Source organism: Amphiura filiformis, chromosome 2 (assembly GCF_039555335.1).
Source record: "Amphiura filiformis chromosome 2, Afil_fr2py, whole genome shotgun sequence".
In the NCBI taxonomy this organism is placed as follows: Eukaryota; Metazoa; Echinodermata; class Ophiuroidea; order Amphilepidida; family Amphiuridae; genus Amphiura; species Amphiura filiformis.
The window spans coordinates 41,606,835-41,623,817 of NC_092629.1; the positions used below are offsets into that span (position 1 = coordinate 41,606,835).

Genomic DNA, 16,983 nt, shown 5'->3' on the forward strand with positions numbered 1-16,983 from the left:
TCATTAAGATAGTTGAATGTATACCATTTTTCTATAGGGGCGTCAATTTGCATATTTTTGGAGAAATCAAGCTGTTTCATGATTTCAGTGAGAAGCGTGCGAGAACTTTTAAACCCATTCGCTCTTATGAAAATATCTCACATGTCAAATGAATTGAGTATTACCATTTATATTTTAAACTTTGAAGTCAAGAAAGGATACATGCGCAGACTCATTATTCATCCCTGCAACTTAACTTTGTTCACTTCCGGTAGGTCGTGTCATCAGAAAAGTGTCATCAGAAAAAGGCAAGATTGGACGGTTTTGTGATGCAATTTTGATACTTTGTATAATGTTGCCATTATTTAATACTGACTTATATACCAGGTAGACAGAGCTAGAAATGTATGCAGACCGGAGATATACACAAAACTAAAGTAAAATGCTAATCTTTTTATGGGACCGCTTTTACCGTACGGCTGAGGCGAGGATGGTCAGCCATTGTTCTTTTCAATTTGTAGCGACTTTCCTACTTTTGATAGGTAATTAAATTTTGATTACTATTATACTGTTGTTGTTGTTGTTGTTGTTGTTGTTGTTGTTGTTACTGTCGTTGTATTTTATCATTATGTACGAGTAAAATCGTTTTTGTTTTCCTACTTAATTTTTAACAAAATGTACATTAATAAAATATAATTATTTATACTTGATTGCAGACCGATTGCGATGTGCCGATTTTGGAAAGGGATAGGCTTTTCGCTTTTGCATTTATACTTATCATGGCGATTGCGATTGCAGACAACAATTAAAATATTCAAAAGGCCACAAAATTACTTTTTAGAACATCCATTGCTGTCAATAAATTATTGGTTTGAATTAATTCATCTCCGAAAGGTAATGATCGACAAAGGTAAATTAATTAGCGAAATATTAGATCTAGTTGATAGGAAATGATTGGTTGATGCATTTACGTGTCAAGCGACGACATCGCTCAGGAGTTGAGATTTCTTCAACTCGCAAAATCGACGTCGTTTTTGCCCCAGCAATTTGTATCGATTGATCGGCTTGACACTCTGAAAACGAAAATTAAACACTGAGCATGCGTGAGAATCGCTTTTCTGCAAAAACGGCCGAGTATAAATTTAGCTTGACGCTCTATGATAAGGCCAAAAAAATAAATGGCTGTGTTTCCCTCCATATGGTACAATGAGTCAGTTCAGAATTTTTTTTCATCTGAGCATTCATTTTAGTGACATGCCCCAAAAAAGGTATAGGTAGGGGGCAAACTAATAATATTACAGAAACTTATGTTCTTTAAAATTGTCGATCATAAATTCATAAGCATGAAATTGCATTTCAGCATTAAACTTGTTAAAATATGAAAGTGAAAAAAAAACACCCGAAAATCTAAAATTATGGTCGATTTTCCTTTGTACAGAAAAACATGTTTGACAAATGATTTTCGGGAAAAAATGGGTTGGTCGTAGAGGGCAGCACAGCATTATTTCTGTCTAATTTAATCTCTCATTGTGTCTTCCACAGGAAATAATCATCTTGTAGGCTCAGACACATGTTTTACTAGTCGACAATTAGATCCTCTGGAAGGCCGATTACGATGGGCGTTGCCTTTTCAACAGCGCTGCTCCTGTCAGCGAATTCTACCATCCCCTTCAAAAACTCGCTTCATAGGCTCTGCTCAAGAGTGTCCATTTCCTTACTTGGAACCAGATACTCCAAATCCATGGTGGTATGTTGATGATGTAATGCCATTGTTTCAGCGTACGAATTGGTTTACAGATAACTTGCAGGGATTGCTTGGGTGTCCTACTACCGGAAGTGGTGAGTGATATGGACGCCATCTTGGATTATCATTTGTTATGTGACAACATTGAATACCGTAAAACCTCGTCTATAAGCATATAGATTGTTTTCCAGGAAAGCTAAATTAATACGAAACAGCCGTAAATATGACAATACAATACATTGGTTTTTACAATAGTACTTACTTGTAGATACTTGTAGCCTATCTGTAATTTATTTGTTCAAACTCCTTGTCGACGGACGGCGCCTGTATTAATTTAGCTTTAATCTAAAGCACTCTATATGCTTGTAGACGAGGTTTTACGGTATTATAAGCAAATTTTGAATGTTTGCCATGTTTGCTCAGATCGGCCAGCGCACATAAGCGTTAAAAAAACCAGTGCATCTAACCGAATTCGAATCGGCAATCTTATATTTATTAAATTATGATGACCAGCACGACGTTCTAACCAATACGTGGATCCCGGGTTCCTCAGCAGAAGTCAGTTTGTACCGAAATTCATTCCCACATAGCGTTTTGCATAACAATAGATACAGGGGTCAATCACCTTTGTTATTGCAATACGCATATGGTACTGTGGGAAGGAATTTCGATCAATTGACTTCCGGAGGTCAAACACAAGATTCAAGTATTGGGCTACTGAGGCATGTTAGAGCAGAGGTTTGGTGCATCGTCGTTTTCCTAGCGGAAGTCATCAAAACTGCATATTGTAGTAAGTATGTGAAGTCACGTAGTGGAGCCGTTCGAACCTAATACATGTACATTTATCAATCAATACGTGTGTCTCTGCGGTTCAATTCAGAGCGTCGTGTTATTCATCATAAGAGGGTTCCGGTTCGAATCCGGTGGTCAGATGCATTGGTGTTGTTGTTTTTTTCAACGCTTATGTGCGCTCGCTGCTCTGGGGAAAGATAAAAATTGTTCATCCTATCAACCCAGAGAACTATACAAGATATAGTCGAGTACTACTGCTGCCCTCATTCATCAACCGTCTGGATTGACGACTGAGAAAACTCCGTGAAAAAAAAAGTGGCGGACTTTTGCAACCAGATTCTATTTGCACTTTAACTTTGAACTTACACTGAGACTGCGCAGACCGTTGTGTCCAAATTGACGTTTTGAAGATTTTGTTGTTTTTGAACTTCAGAGCACGATCTTGCCACAAAGGTGCGGTACAAACGATGCGGTACACAAGCGCCGCTAGTCAGAGTCGCGCTATGAACTGTAACTTATTCGGTCGTCACTACGAAGCATACAAATACATGCGCAGTGTAGTCTAGTCGAGTAGATGCCATTTTTTCCCTTCAGTGTAAAGTTACATTTACGATAGGTACGATAGTACACAGAGTCAACACTAGGTAAATAATTATTTTGTACAGACGGTAAACTAGCCAATAGAAATGCACCTGCAGCGAATCACGTGCTCTGCAATATACTCCGCCAGGCGCTACTGAGTTACAAAATTAGCTGAATTACTACTACGTCGCTCATCATCATCAGTCGGCTGCGGAGCAGGCGACTACAAGCTTTCTCCAACTAATGCGATCTTGGGCAAGCGAAACAATTTTGTTTGGCTGCAGCATCCCTTCAGTATCTCCCAGGAGGTGCTGGACATACTGTAAGTACAGTGTGCGCAGCCGTCCCGGTTTCCTCTTCCCATGTGGTGGAATATAAAGCGCATATTCTTTCACAGGCTCGCCATCTTCAAGACGCAGTATATGGCCGAGAAATTTGAGTTGATGAATCTTGACTCTGGCAACCAGTGGAGTGGTGTTGGTCAGGTTGTAGATGGTTTCGTTTGGAATCCGATCCACACGCTTGATGTTTAACATGACTCTGTAGCAAGATGTTGCAAATGCATTGATCTTGTTTTCCATGTCCTTGGTAATTACCCATGACTCGCACCCGTACAGAAAGACAGTAACACACGTTGTCTGAAACAGCTTGATTTTTGTTTCGATTGGCAGGGACGGGCTTCTCCAAAGGCGTTCCAGTTTCCAGAAAGCTGCCCAGGCTAGTGCTTTTCTTCTTTTTAGGTCTCCAACACTAGAGCCCATCTTGGAACCCAAATACCTGAAGTCTGTGACATGATTGATGGTACTACCATAGACTTCAAGTGCTGGTTGGGCGTTACAGTTTGCAGTCATATATTCTGTCTTAGGTGCGCTGATTACAAGGCTTAGATCTGCTGCTGCAGTTGCAGTCCTAGTAAGCTGTGACTGGGCCCGGTCTATGGAAGATTCCAGCAGGGCAATATCATCAGCAAAATCCAGGTCATTCAGCATCTTGGCAGGATACCTGCTTGACCGACGTGGGTAGGTAACAATTCCAGCGTCAATTCCAGAAGTTGATTTCATCAGAAGGTAGTCTACTAGGATAATGAACAGGAATGGTGCCAACACATCACCCTGAAGCACTCCAGTTGTTACTTGGAAAGGCTCTGAGATACTGCCATTTACCATAACGGCACTATTGGAGTCTTTGTAGAGCACCTGGATGGCATTGACCACAACCTTTGGTATTCCATAATGCCGCAGCACTGAAAACATGACGGACCTGTTGATGGAGTCGAAGGCTTTTTTGAAGTCCACAAAAGTGACTGTTAAGGGAAGTTGGTACTCCTTGAAGCCTTCCATGATCCTCCTCAAAATGTGTATTTGCTGAGCACAGCTGCGACCAGATCTAAAGCTAGCCTGGTTGCTTCTCAGTAAAGGATCAATGTGGGGTCGGATCCTGTTCAGAAGGATCTTGTTGTACACTTTTGCGGCAATGGACGTAAGTGAAATACCACGGTAGTTTGTCATCGCTAAGCGATAAGTATTTGACCAATAAGGTAGCTAACTTTTCCCGACGCAACAAAGGCAGTTCTATCTCATTGGCCTCTCTCTCTCGAAACTATCAAACATGGCGGAACAAACTCGCTATGAGTGGCTGTTGAAAAACTAGTGGATTCGTCCTACTATCATGGCAATTTCTGACACGAAGATATCAGGATAATGACGCTATGCAGTGTGTCCGTGATGGGATAAGACCCTCCGTAGGTTTCTGAATAATGACTGGTAATCAGTGGCGTAGCCAGGACTTTTTCAGAGCGGTGTCAGGGGGGCAAGGCAAATTTACGGGTTCACAGGTGTAATTTAACTGAAAGATATCAATAAACGACATATTTTTTCGGAGCTGAAAGAGTACTTTCATAATTATTTTACTTTTATATTTGACATCATCAGCGGCAAAGACCACCAATCCAGTGACAACTGATATGACCACAAATACACCATCAACAGGTATGAATAATTATAATTGTTTCCTCAAAAATTTTAAAGTAAACTTTAAGTACGAGAAAGAAAGACGAGGCGTCGTCGTCATAAACTACGAACATGTTTAAGTATAGGCGTAGATCCCGGGGGATGGGGGATAAATATTTTGCCAGGGGGGATGGTTAATACAATCATCCCCCATGTTGACGCCTGTATGTGGGTTTCTGACCAAATTAACCTCATATTTGGCCATTTTAGCCCCTAAAGTGCAAAGTTTATTGCATTTATTCCACTTTTGCACCATATTTCATCAGTTTAGCTTCAATATGGCAAAATTTTTCGCGCTCTTCGCGTGCATTTGTACCACCATAAACTTATTCTGTCACAAAAAGGTGCTAAATTCACTATACTTCAAGAAAATTTTTCCAACACAATCCCCCCCCCAATGTCAAAAAGAAATGTACGTCACTGTGTTTAAGGGAAATAAATTCTTTACAATTATCATTTCACTTCAGTTTTATCATCAACAGCGATGACCACTAATCAAAAAACAACTAATATGGCCACAACAACAGATTACATGACAACGCCCTACACCTTTACAGGTAAGCTGTTACTATGCGGGGCTTCTTGAGTCTAAAAGGGCTAAATTTCTCATGATTTTTCACAAAGTTCATTTATTGCACCGTATGCGGTAAATCGGAAAGAATCAACAACAAAGGAGGGGGGCATTTTCCTTATAGTCTCCCTCTTCCCATATTTTTCCTCAGTCAAAATAAGAAATAAACCAAGCCTCCCCCCACCCCAATACCCACAGAAAAAATCGTAGTGCCGCCACAAAATGAACAAGACTCCTAACTCCTATAGCATACTATTAATAGGTATTGAAGCTTACATAACATTTTTGTTTTGAAGCTGAACATTTTCACTAAATTCGCCACAACTTCTGCGAACAAAAGAACAATATTTTTCGTCAGTTTCTTGTTACTATGGTTACGGAACGAATTTCATTGGGGGAGGGGGGAACACATCATCAATTGTTGGTGTGTTTGATACGCCCAGAATTTTAGATGACCATTATTAGTCTTTGGGAGCTGACGGGCACATCAAATATTATCCGTGTTGGTCCTGGTCATTTTGTAATGATGACGACTAACGAATATGAACAACAAGCAAGACAAAACAGATATATTCATTTTAAGGGCGCACCATTTGAGTTCCAGGGGCATGGGAGTGTTTTGTTTGGGGGGAGGGGTGTAATCGCCACTAGTGAGACGGGAAAAATTCGCAACAAATTCCCCACCCAACTCTGCATAAAGGTATACATTAAAATTTTGCTGCCGGATGCGGCAAAAACAAATCCACCCAACATTAACTCCATCCCATATCCTCTGAAAATCAAATGGTGCATCCTAAATAGTAACATCATTACATGTTTTTTTCTTAAAGCCATATTTGCTGAGGAGGACGCCTTCAATATTTTTCAAAATTCTGTTTTTTACACAATTATATTGTACTTTATCACACTGTTTATTAAACCAACATACCCTGCAAAATCAAGACCCTGGGTGCTGTAGTTTTGTCAAAATCCGTGAGTTTGAATAAAACGCGGGCACCGTCGTTTTATTATTACGATGGAAATATTAGTCGAACGCATATGCGATGTTCATACGTACATGGCGTGCGGGACGGTGATCTACACAACAAAGGATAGTAAATTCCAATTTTCTTTGCTTTGCCTTAGCTGTTCGGCTCGAAATTAAAGGGGGATATATCTGACAGTAAAAGCTAACATTTTGTGGCAAATAAATACTAATCTATTTTGTATGAAAATGTTATAATAAATGGCTTTCAATGTATTATTCTTAAACAGGAAATGCTTTAGTACCAGCTGATTGTTTGCAATGCATCTGTGAATCACTCTCGACGGGATGTAAAATGCCAAATGCTCTCGAAATTTCAGAAACCTATCACGCCTTTGCCGTCAGTCATACATCTTCATGGACTGGACCTAGTTTAAGTTAGTGTAAATATTTTATGTATATTATAGTTTGATCAGCTCGTAATAGACTGGAAATGTTACGCTTTTTACCACTACGCCGAAAAGTAGCCCCACGTTAAGAGTACTATTAGTTGACCTGTCTGGTCTTTATTTTGTGTGAAAGTGAACAGTAGACTTGTATATATAAATGCGCTTTTATAAATGCGCACGTGACCAGATGGCCAGCGCCATATTTGCATTACATCACTGTCAATCACTGAAATGGCGACCATTGAAGGAGTGGCTACAGTTGTGACCTTGTTTCGTGGCTAGCACTGGCAAGGAACATTGGCTGGAGGTTCGATGCTATAAATTTGCAAGGAAAAATCATGGATATCAAAGGATCATGATTATTGCACAGCACCCCCATGTACAAACATAACTAATGTTTATTTATTTATTTTTATTTATTTATTTATTTATTTATTTATTTATTTATTTATTTATTTATTTATTTATTTATTTATTTATTTATGCGACGAAAAACGAAAACCCTGTTCTATTTTGAACAAATTGGGAAACAAATTTTTCCTGTACAAATGAATGCCGACCCCAAATTTCGGAAATTTCAGGACAATTTTTTTGGTATTTTCTCAAATTGAAATTTATTTGCAGATTTGTGTGATTTTTTGGGTTATTTAAAAATTTTTTAAAAAAATACCAACCGACCGACCGACCCTACTTGAAAGGTCCGTTCGCCTGTAGAACAGGGTTTCTCTCTTTCTCGCCTTTATACTTATAATTTTATAAATATTATTTGTCCCCCCTTCCCCCAAAACCTCCCCTCCCCCTTTTACACTCATAAATTAATTGTTTTTTGCTAACTTTCCCCTTCCGTGTAAAGTAAAACTTTATAAGCCGGTTGAATCAAACTGAACACAATTACAATATACCATGACAATAATGTGTATGACGAGATCTAACTTACGAGCTGAATAAACCTCAAACCATGCATCACATACGTGATTGTACGTCATATTGTCATATAACGTATGAGCGTGATGTATAGTATACGAGTCTTCCTCAACATCTTCCAGCCGGGATGATTAGATCATGTACAGTCATCTACGTGTTTATACTCTAAATTGTACGTCAAAGGGTGACAAAGGGTGTACAGATTACCGATTTAGCATGGGGGATACAAAAATGTGCTTAAAAACACATTTTGAATTTGTTTTTTGTCCATTTGCGAGCGAATGAGTAAGTTAGAATTGAGGAGGTCGGGCGGGGACATCTAGCCTATTAGTTTGAGAGGGTCATTATACCGAAAAGGGCTAAAGTTATAGTTTCCTCAATTTACGTTATAATTAGAGTTAAAATTAGGGTCAGAGTTATGTTCATTGGCGGCGCTACGGGGGGATACTTATCTTGACTCCCAAATAAATAAATCCATGACCCCTTCCTTCCGAAGAAAATGACAGCCCCTAAGTTCCCTACGTGCAAACATTATCAAATAACATCATCGGCAGCTACCCAGTTCTGACCTTAATGCCAGTAAGAATCACATTTCGTCATCAATATGGCCAATTGCCACGCCCATTTAGCACGGAAATAATGAAATATAACTTTTTAAATCAGCTATATCTAGCTTTTCCGTCATAAATTTTTTTTCCGTAATGGAAAATCCAAATAAAGAGTTTATGTTTCGGGTCAAATTATTTTGCCCTTTGCAATCAATGCCACTATTTTGCAAAACCAATTTTGCTTGTAACCTGTCATTTTCGCCTATACTTTTGCGTGTGGAATTTGTGCACATCCGGGTACCTTACATCGTTGAACACGGTATGGCGACTTGTAGATGTCACGTGCGCATTTATAAATGCGCATTTATATATACCCGAAGTCCACTGGTGAAAATAGACACAGTGTATTACACAAATTTACTAATTCGTGATGCTTCTGGCAAGATGTCACAAGAAAATTCTCAAAATAAAATATTTCGATATTAATCCTCAAAATAAAATATTTCGATATTAATCCGCGAGTTTATAAGGCCGACCGATTACGAGCTCATCAAAGTATAGATTTTTTTTATGTTTTGTACATTAAATATATATGGGATGTTGAAAAGTGCAACTTTCTCTGAAAGCATCATTTTTGGAAAATGTGATTATTTTGACCAAAGAAATTGTTTTTGGAAATGGGGCAACTTTCATTGGGAGGGTAGCAAAACGATTCTGCTGTTCACAACTTTTTGAATTTTTGAAAAATGTGATTATTTTTGATCAAAGAAATTGTTTTTGGAAATGAGGCAACTTTCATTGGGAGGGTAGCAAAACGGTTCTTCCGCTCACAGGTTTTTGAATTTTTCAAATCAACAAAATGTATGTCAAGTTGTGCAAAGAAATGTTTTGTAATTTTAGGGGTCTTTCATTTCGATGTTTACGTTAAAACTTTAAGTTAGATGTAAAGAATAATTATTATTCCGTAATCTTTGTCATTTACAGTTTACCCTGATTGTGTAAGTGACTGGCGGTGCAGTGAGCTCACCGTTATCTCCTATATGGAACGGTTTGCCAGAATGGTTCTCGATCCGCCGACGTGTGAAGAAATATCAAAAATACATAAGAGTGAATATCATTGGTATACATTAGAAAGTGTGAATAATACCGTATTTTGGGGTGTTGTTCAAACGTGTCTGCTTGACGGGTCGCTTGACGATCCGGCATCGTCGTCGGTATTTGAGATTGAGCCTAGATAGCTGTTAACCTCCCTTTTGAAGCTGGGAGGCGAGAGTGCATTCCATCGGCGGGACAATCCAGTCAGTATTATATCAGTATCAGGTATTGTAACAAGTCGTGACTTTTTTATTTGACTTGACTTGACTTGACTTTCTTGACTTGACTTGAAATTAGGTCAAATGACTTGATTTGACCTAAATATTTGGTGACTTGTTACAACCCTCGTATATACAATCAGACCTTTTCACACATGTAGACACAGGTATCCAAGGTTAACTTTAAGGACAATGACTGCGCTAAGATGAACTCATAAGCTTCTGAAGTGTAGGCCATTAAAATGTAGTGGTAGTGCGTTTAAAACTACCCTCATAAGGCACATTTCATTCACATAATATTTTTGATTATATCCCAGCAAACACAAAACATTTTACAGAAAATGTTTAAATGTCAGGTCATATAAAGGGTATAAAAACGTTTCAATAACATTCAAAAACATTTTTGAACACTTGCAAAACATTCTAAACAAAATGTTATTTAAGTATTGACAAAATATCTTTCAAACATTTTTACCCGAAATGTTTTACAATAACGCTTTAAATACGTTTTCATTACCTTTATATAACCAGACATTTTGTGTTTGCTGTGATCTTTGTTACAGCAAAGAGATGTGTAGGTATATATTTTTCACTCCGAATATCTAAGATCTTATGTCACAGTGTAGACGGTTGCAAATTATGAATCCTCTCAACATGTTGGCGTCGTTACATGAAATTGAAAAATATGTTTTCTTGATTCAATTTTACTTTTGCTGAGAAATACTGACGTTGTTACAAAAATGTTGCTATCGTTTTGTAGCTAATTAAATCTTCTTTAAAATACAAAAACATCTTGTCATTTGGATGTGTAATACAAATGTTATGCCGGCGGCGGTGGAGCCCAAAGACTTACACATACCCCACACATATTTCATATCTCATATAAATTCAATAAGAGGGGAACAACATTTTTGTTCTTTTTGAACATTTCATTTCCACCTTATATTACAATTATAATAAAATATAAAAAATAAAAAAAAAAAAAATAATTCATTGACATCCTGTATAAAATCTCTGACTTTGGCATAGCCCTATCTGGTATCTTTGTAGTGTCAGCTGTCCAAATTTGTTTACCTTCATCCGATGTACACGATCACAAGTTAAGTTCTATCGGATCAGAATTAGTCATTTTCTCATATTTTGCAGAGTGTAACAGGCTGTTTAAGACTAATACACGTGGTTCAATACCACTAATTCTTTACAACACAGTTTTCAGTGTAAAAATAGGTGATTTTAAACACGATTCTTTACAACACAGTTTTCAGTGTAAAAATAGGTGATTTTAAACACGATTTTCTCCTACACGACATTCTCACAGTGAAAAGATATTTTTATCAATTAAGAGTAGTAGGTTGAATCCCAAATAAAACATTATGATGACCGGAGACTTTTGTTTTTGTTTTAAACCACTGAAGTGTAAAGACCAGGCGGTGGTGGAAGCGATATCGCCATTTTTGACGTCGCCATTGCATTAACACATAATCATGAAATCTTCACAAACAATTCTAAATTTGTTATGTGGTGTCAAAGCAAAATTATCTTACTCTAAAACCGTCGGGGTACGAAAAAGTACCCCACTGCAAGTATGTTAATTTTCCATTTGTAATTGCTAACCGTGTATTTTCAATGGGGCTTTCAGCCCTGTATCTTCGCCAGCCTCGTACGTCACGTGCTGCGTGTCCTATGACGCCTGGTAAAGACCATAATTTTACAGTGCGCCCTCCTTTTTGGGTCCAAAAAGGAGTACACCAGCTAAGTGGGAAAATCGAAGTGTAGCGGATGAATTTGGTGGAACTATTCGTAAAGACTGCAAAATAAATGGTAGAAAACATAAAACTGATCAACTGGACTCACATTTATTTGAGTGGCTACAGTATCGCACCTATAATCCATGAAAACATGTTATTTCTGCATGTTTAATACTCAGAAATTTGCATATTTTTCACTATATAGCTTGGTATTTTGATTTTTAAGCACCTTTTTCAGATGCCATGCAAGAAAATAGTCCCTCGGGTTTTTTGGTGTGTTTTTTGTTTGTTTTTTGGGGGGTTGTTTTCAAGCACTGCTCAGCTCTAATTGGTGGTATTTAATTATGTATGACAGTTGACCAGACAGCTCAAGTAACTTTATCGAAATGACGATAGTGGGGAATATATAACTATTAAAGATTTGCCGAAGGAGTTGAAATATGAAATACTAGTAGTTTGAAAAGTCACTGTTTGGGCAATGACGTCAGCTTATGAACTACGTTTGCAAGAGATAGAGAAATAAATTTGTGCTTTGCAACCACAGACTACTACAGACCATCCTTCAACAGTCAAAGTCCCAGTGCTTTGTATGCTGTGAATTCTCGCATATTCATGAGGACCGATCGTTCGATCGTGTGTGTCTAACAATCACGACAGCGTTGCGTGCCTTCACGATACAGTGTTCCGTGTCTTCCAATTTACGCGAAAGACCGTAAAGGTATGTGCGTAGCAGTTTCGTCTGTCGCACGTCATTGTGCAATCGGCCCTCATAATCGTGTGATACTGAGACTTTGGCTTTGTAGGATGTTCGTCTGTAGCAGTCTGTGGTTGCAAATGCATCATGCTCGTTTCAATTGCCAATTATGACTAGGCTTTAAACTATTTATGGTCAAACTTGCATTTGCAGATGATCTTATTAATACCCTCCTTGATTGGTTGAAAATTGAACACAATATTCAATTTGGCCAATCGGCAGGTAGTTCTCATAAGGTTAACCCTCTCGTGTCTTCTATTCATAAATCAGAATTGAACTTTTCGGTAAATCCCATAGACCTTTGCGAGTACACCTGAGATGTCTTCATTTGACGTCAGGCCGACTTGCAATTCGCAGTAATGATTTTCTATAAACGATGTGCGCATCGGCGCAGATCGGCGTGACGCCAAATGACTCCATCTCAGGTGTACTCGCAAAGGCTTATGGGATTTACCAAATCATGAAATGTCAATAATGCGACTTGAAATGTCCAGAATATATAGTTTATGACTTGTTAAACAATGTATCTATAAATTATGTGGATCATGTGTTAAATTTATGTGTCAGACTCATCTATTATCAATGGAAACTAACGGGTACCAATCATTTTGATACAGCTTATAGCTTACATGTGGGAGTAGTGTGAGTGTGAATATATGAGTACCAACGCAGGGTTATTTTTTAGAATTTCTGTATTTGAAGAGCTTAGTTTCAAAACCCCTTACATCCACTTGCCGAATTTGAGAACACATCAAAAAAGTCACTGATATATGGGGGTTTGCAACAAAAGCAGTTTTTGGTGGGATGCTCATTCTACCCAAGCATCCCAAAAAACTGCTTTTGTTGAAACTCCCTTATATCAATGATTTTCTTGATGATTTTTTTATGTGTTCTCAAAATTCGGCAAGTGGCTGTAAGGGGTTTTCAAACTAAGCTCTTCATTTGTGCAATAATGGTCTTGATGATGTGTTCTAATACTTTAAATTATGATGATGTGTTTTAATTTATTTCTTAATATTTTTGAATAATTTATCATTTTGTATATTTTATATTGTTCAATCTGTATTTGTGCAATAGTGGTCTTGGTGATGTGTTTTTAATAATTCAAATATAACTTGTATAATGTATATAAATCGTATAATAACGCTTTATTGTGAGAAGATGTATGGATGGTGTGTGTTTAGTGGGTGAAATGGTATGACATTATGCATGGTGAGATTGGAGGGTGTGTGTGTATGTAAGGGGTGAGTGGAGTGTATGTTTGTTACATAGTGACAGGGTGAGTCGGTAGTAACTTGAATGTGGGAGTGGGAGTGTGATTTTATGAGGATGAACGCGGCTACTTTTATCATAATTTTAGTTATTATAAATATTTTATCTTTTAGTGAAATATTCATGTATTAATTTTAGTAATATCTTAATAGCCACATGGACATGTGGAAGATCAATATTGTATTGAACATGTTTTTACCGTGTATAAAATAATAAAGTTATTATTATTATTATTATTATTATTATTATTATTATTATTATTATTATTATTATTATTATTATTATTAGTGTTATTATTATTATTATTATTATTATTATTATTATTATTATTATTATTATTATTATTATTATATTGTTATATAGGCAAATCCAACATATCGGGTACAGAATTAACAATAGAAAATGGAAGATTAGATTACCATAAAAACAAAACAGTAATATTTAGCGGGGGTTTATGTTGTTTTTACATATATTTTTAACCATCTTTTCCGTCTTCATTTTCACTAAATTCCAAAAATATTTTGGCGTTTATAAAATTAAAATAAAATTATCTGCCCCCTAAAAGACATCAACTGTACCACAATTGGGTACCACGAATCGATTTTATATGATGTGCAGTTAATATTCATATATTCTTTTATACATAGGATGCTTCAATTTTTACACAGAAATATTTCATTGAAAACCCTCCCACTTGGCTATTTCAAAAAGATAATCAGACTTCCTTAGCACGTGCAATACATTAGCATTAAAATTTTTCTTAATCTAACAGCATTCTAGAAACACTTGGAGCATGGCGCATGGCGCAGTGAGGAGTGATCTATGACACTGTCACATCAACTCCAGTCGCTTATTCCATAGAATCCCTGATTAAAACAGAGTCTCAGGTGCTCTAAGTTCGTTAGTTGATGGAATATCCTTCACATGCAATTCAAAGATTAGTCCAAACATTAATGTTCATTTTAATATTCAATCTAAAAATATAATCATATCTGTGGTTAGATATGACTGAGAATGGGGTATTCCAGTTGAAATCCATACACCCCTATGGAAGACATGACCTTGAATCAAATGTGGATACCTGAATGGGTGACTCCATTTGAAATCTACATCCCCTGTGTGGGATATTTAATATAGGTGATGTATGGATTTCAACTGGAATAGCCCTATGGTAGAAAGAAAAAGGGCAAGGTATACCAACTTGACGTGGGGAAATAAGACAGGTTAGACGGTACGCAGAGTAGGACAATTGAAAAAAAAACTAATATAGGCACAGAAAATAACTAATCTACACCCCCTGTGTGGGAGATTTAACCCGGAGCACTACCACTTTGGAGGTGACGCGTATGTATAAGAGCCCTTTTTCAGCATCGCTGTCACCCACAGGCCCCATATTTTTTTTCGAACACATGCTCTGTCACCCAAAGACTCTTATTTTTCAATTTGAACAGCAACTTTCATTTTATGACTGATTTTGTTACATAACATTAAAGCCATTTGAAACCATTTACAACTAGAAATTAAATGTTCGAGGCTTCTTTTGTCTCTCACTCAAAGATTCCATTTAAAAAAATTTTGCTCTCCCCAACAGTCCTGTACAATGATTTTATAAAGTCGATAATATATTATCGACTTACATCACTTGCGCCAATTTAAACCAATATTACAGAAAATTCTCTCGATAACTTTTTAAATCTCTCGACAAAGATTTTACAAATATTGTTTTGTGCATTGTATGTGAAATTTAGAATCGCCCAGTGCTCAGAATTTTTGCCGTAAGCGGTTTATCAAAATGTCATGATTCATTTTCAAAATTCTATTCATTTATGTGTGTAGCTGAAAATCATCCATTCATCTGACAATGGGTGGTCTGCTAATTTCTGCCTCCATGAGCTCTACTCGATAATATATTATCGACTATATAAAATCATTGTACAGGACTGCCCAATGCCAAAAATCGTGATCTCACCCAATGACCCCGTATTTTGTATATTTTGCTTTCACCGAGTATCCCTTTACTGTCAAAGTGTCAGCCCTACACATATATCCATTTTATATTGAAGTGAACCGCACGGGAGATTTAATAAGGTCATGTCTTCCAGGTGGTGTATGGATTTCAACTGGAATAACAGAAATGGTAGAAATAAAATGGGCAAGGTATGTCAACTTAAGGGCTGGTAACAACGTTTGCACAATATTTTTGTGGGACATGAGAGCACATCAAACGTATCGAATTGTATTCTGAATACGAGGAATTTTGATTTTTTTTTAAATTGGCGATAAATACAAATTTTATGGTAAATTACTAAAAACTGATATTTGTTTTTCTCATATTAAACAGTCCTCGAAGTAACATTTATTAATCTAATGATATGTACTTAAAGTTAAAGTGTATGTAGCTGGGTTGAAAATTTCGTATTGAAGATGCACATTTTTCCCCAAAAATGCCGAAAATATGACTTCTCAAATGCATTCAACAAAAGCATGACTGCAATCTACCGCGACAGTTCGTCTCACACACATAACAAATGCACTACGATAAAAATAGGTTGATGACAACATTTGATTGCACTGCGCCATGATTACGGTGAAGAACATCGGTTTAAATCCTTTGTTTGGAGCCATGCAGGACCTCTATGGTGTAGTTTACCGGCTTTGCATTCAAATGTGCAGGAAGAACACCCGCTTTGTCGAACGTCACTCCCAGACTGCCTGTCTACAAGCTGTTATGGCCGCGTGAAGGTGGTCACGTGCGTATTTATAAATACGTATTTATTAATATAGTCGAAGCACACTGACAACGTTTTGAATGTGCCCTTGATTTGGTATGGTTTTTAGGGGGTTCTTTTTGCAATTATCTTTTGCTATATATTTATGGTCATGTTTGTGCGTTTTTAATCATGACGTTATCATTAAAAGGATAGAGATAACAAAATGTATACCAGTCTACGTGAAATTAACCAACGGGTATATTTGATGTGCGCTTGCTTCCGATTATATATTTATTGTTTTCCCTTTTTTAATTAAATTGTTTCGAATATATCAGCCAGACTTTGGGTATACTAATTTATATATAAGTACATGGAACCATGTGTGCATTATGTTTTTTAATTAGAAACAAAACATTAAACAATATCAAAAAGTAATCATGGTGGCATATTATTTTATTAAGAAGGGGTCTGTACCATTTTTCTGTAGGTGCGTCAATTTGCCTATTTTAATAGGCAAAAAACTGTTTTATTTCGTTTTATGAGAAACGTGCGAAAAATTTTAATCACCTTGGCTCACATGGCCAATGAATTGAGTATTAACTGTTACATCTATATTTTAAACG

The 16,983-nt window shown here is 37.0% G+C and overlaps 1 protein-coding gene across 1 annotated transcript; it reads left to right on the plus strand.

Annotated features, from left to right (window-relative positions):
• The first annotated feature begins 306 nt into the window (after positions 1-306).
• Positions 307-13,146, plus strand: LOC140146231 (uncharacterized). Its single transcript, XM_072168015.1, has 6 exons — positions 307-521; positions 1,522-1,818; positions 5,029-5,085; positions 5,574-5,663; positions 6,932-7,078; positions 9,547-13,146. Exons 1-6 carry the CDS (start codon positions 422-424, stop codon positions 9,798-9,800), a joined length of 945 nt encoding a protein of 314 aa, XP_072024116.1. The 5' UTR covers positions 307-421; the 3' UTR covers positions 9,801-13,146.
• The last annotated feature ends 3,837 nt before the right edge of the window (positions 13,147-16,983 follow it).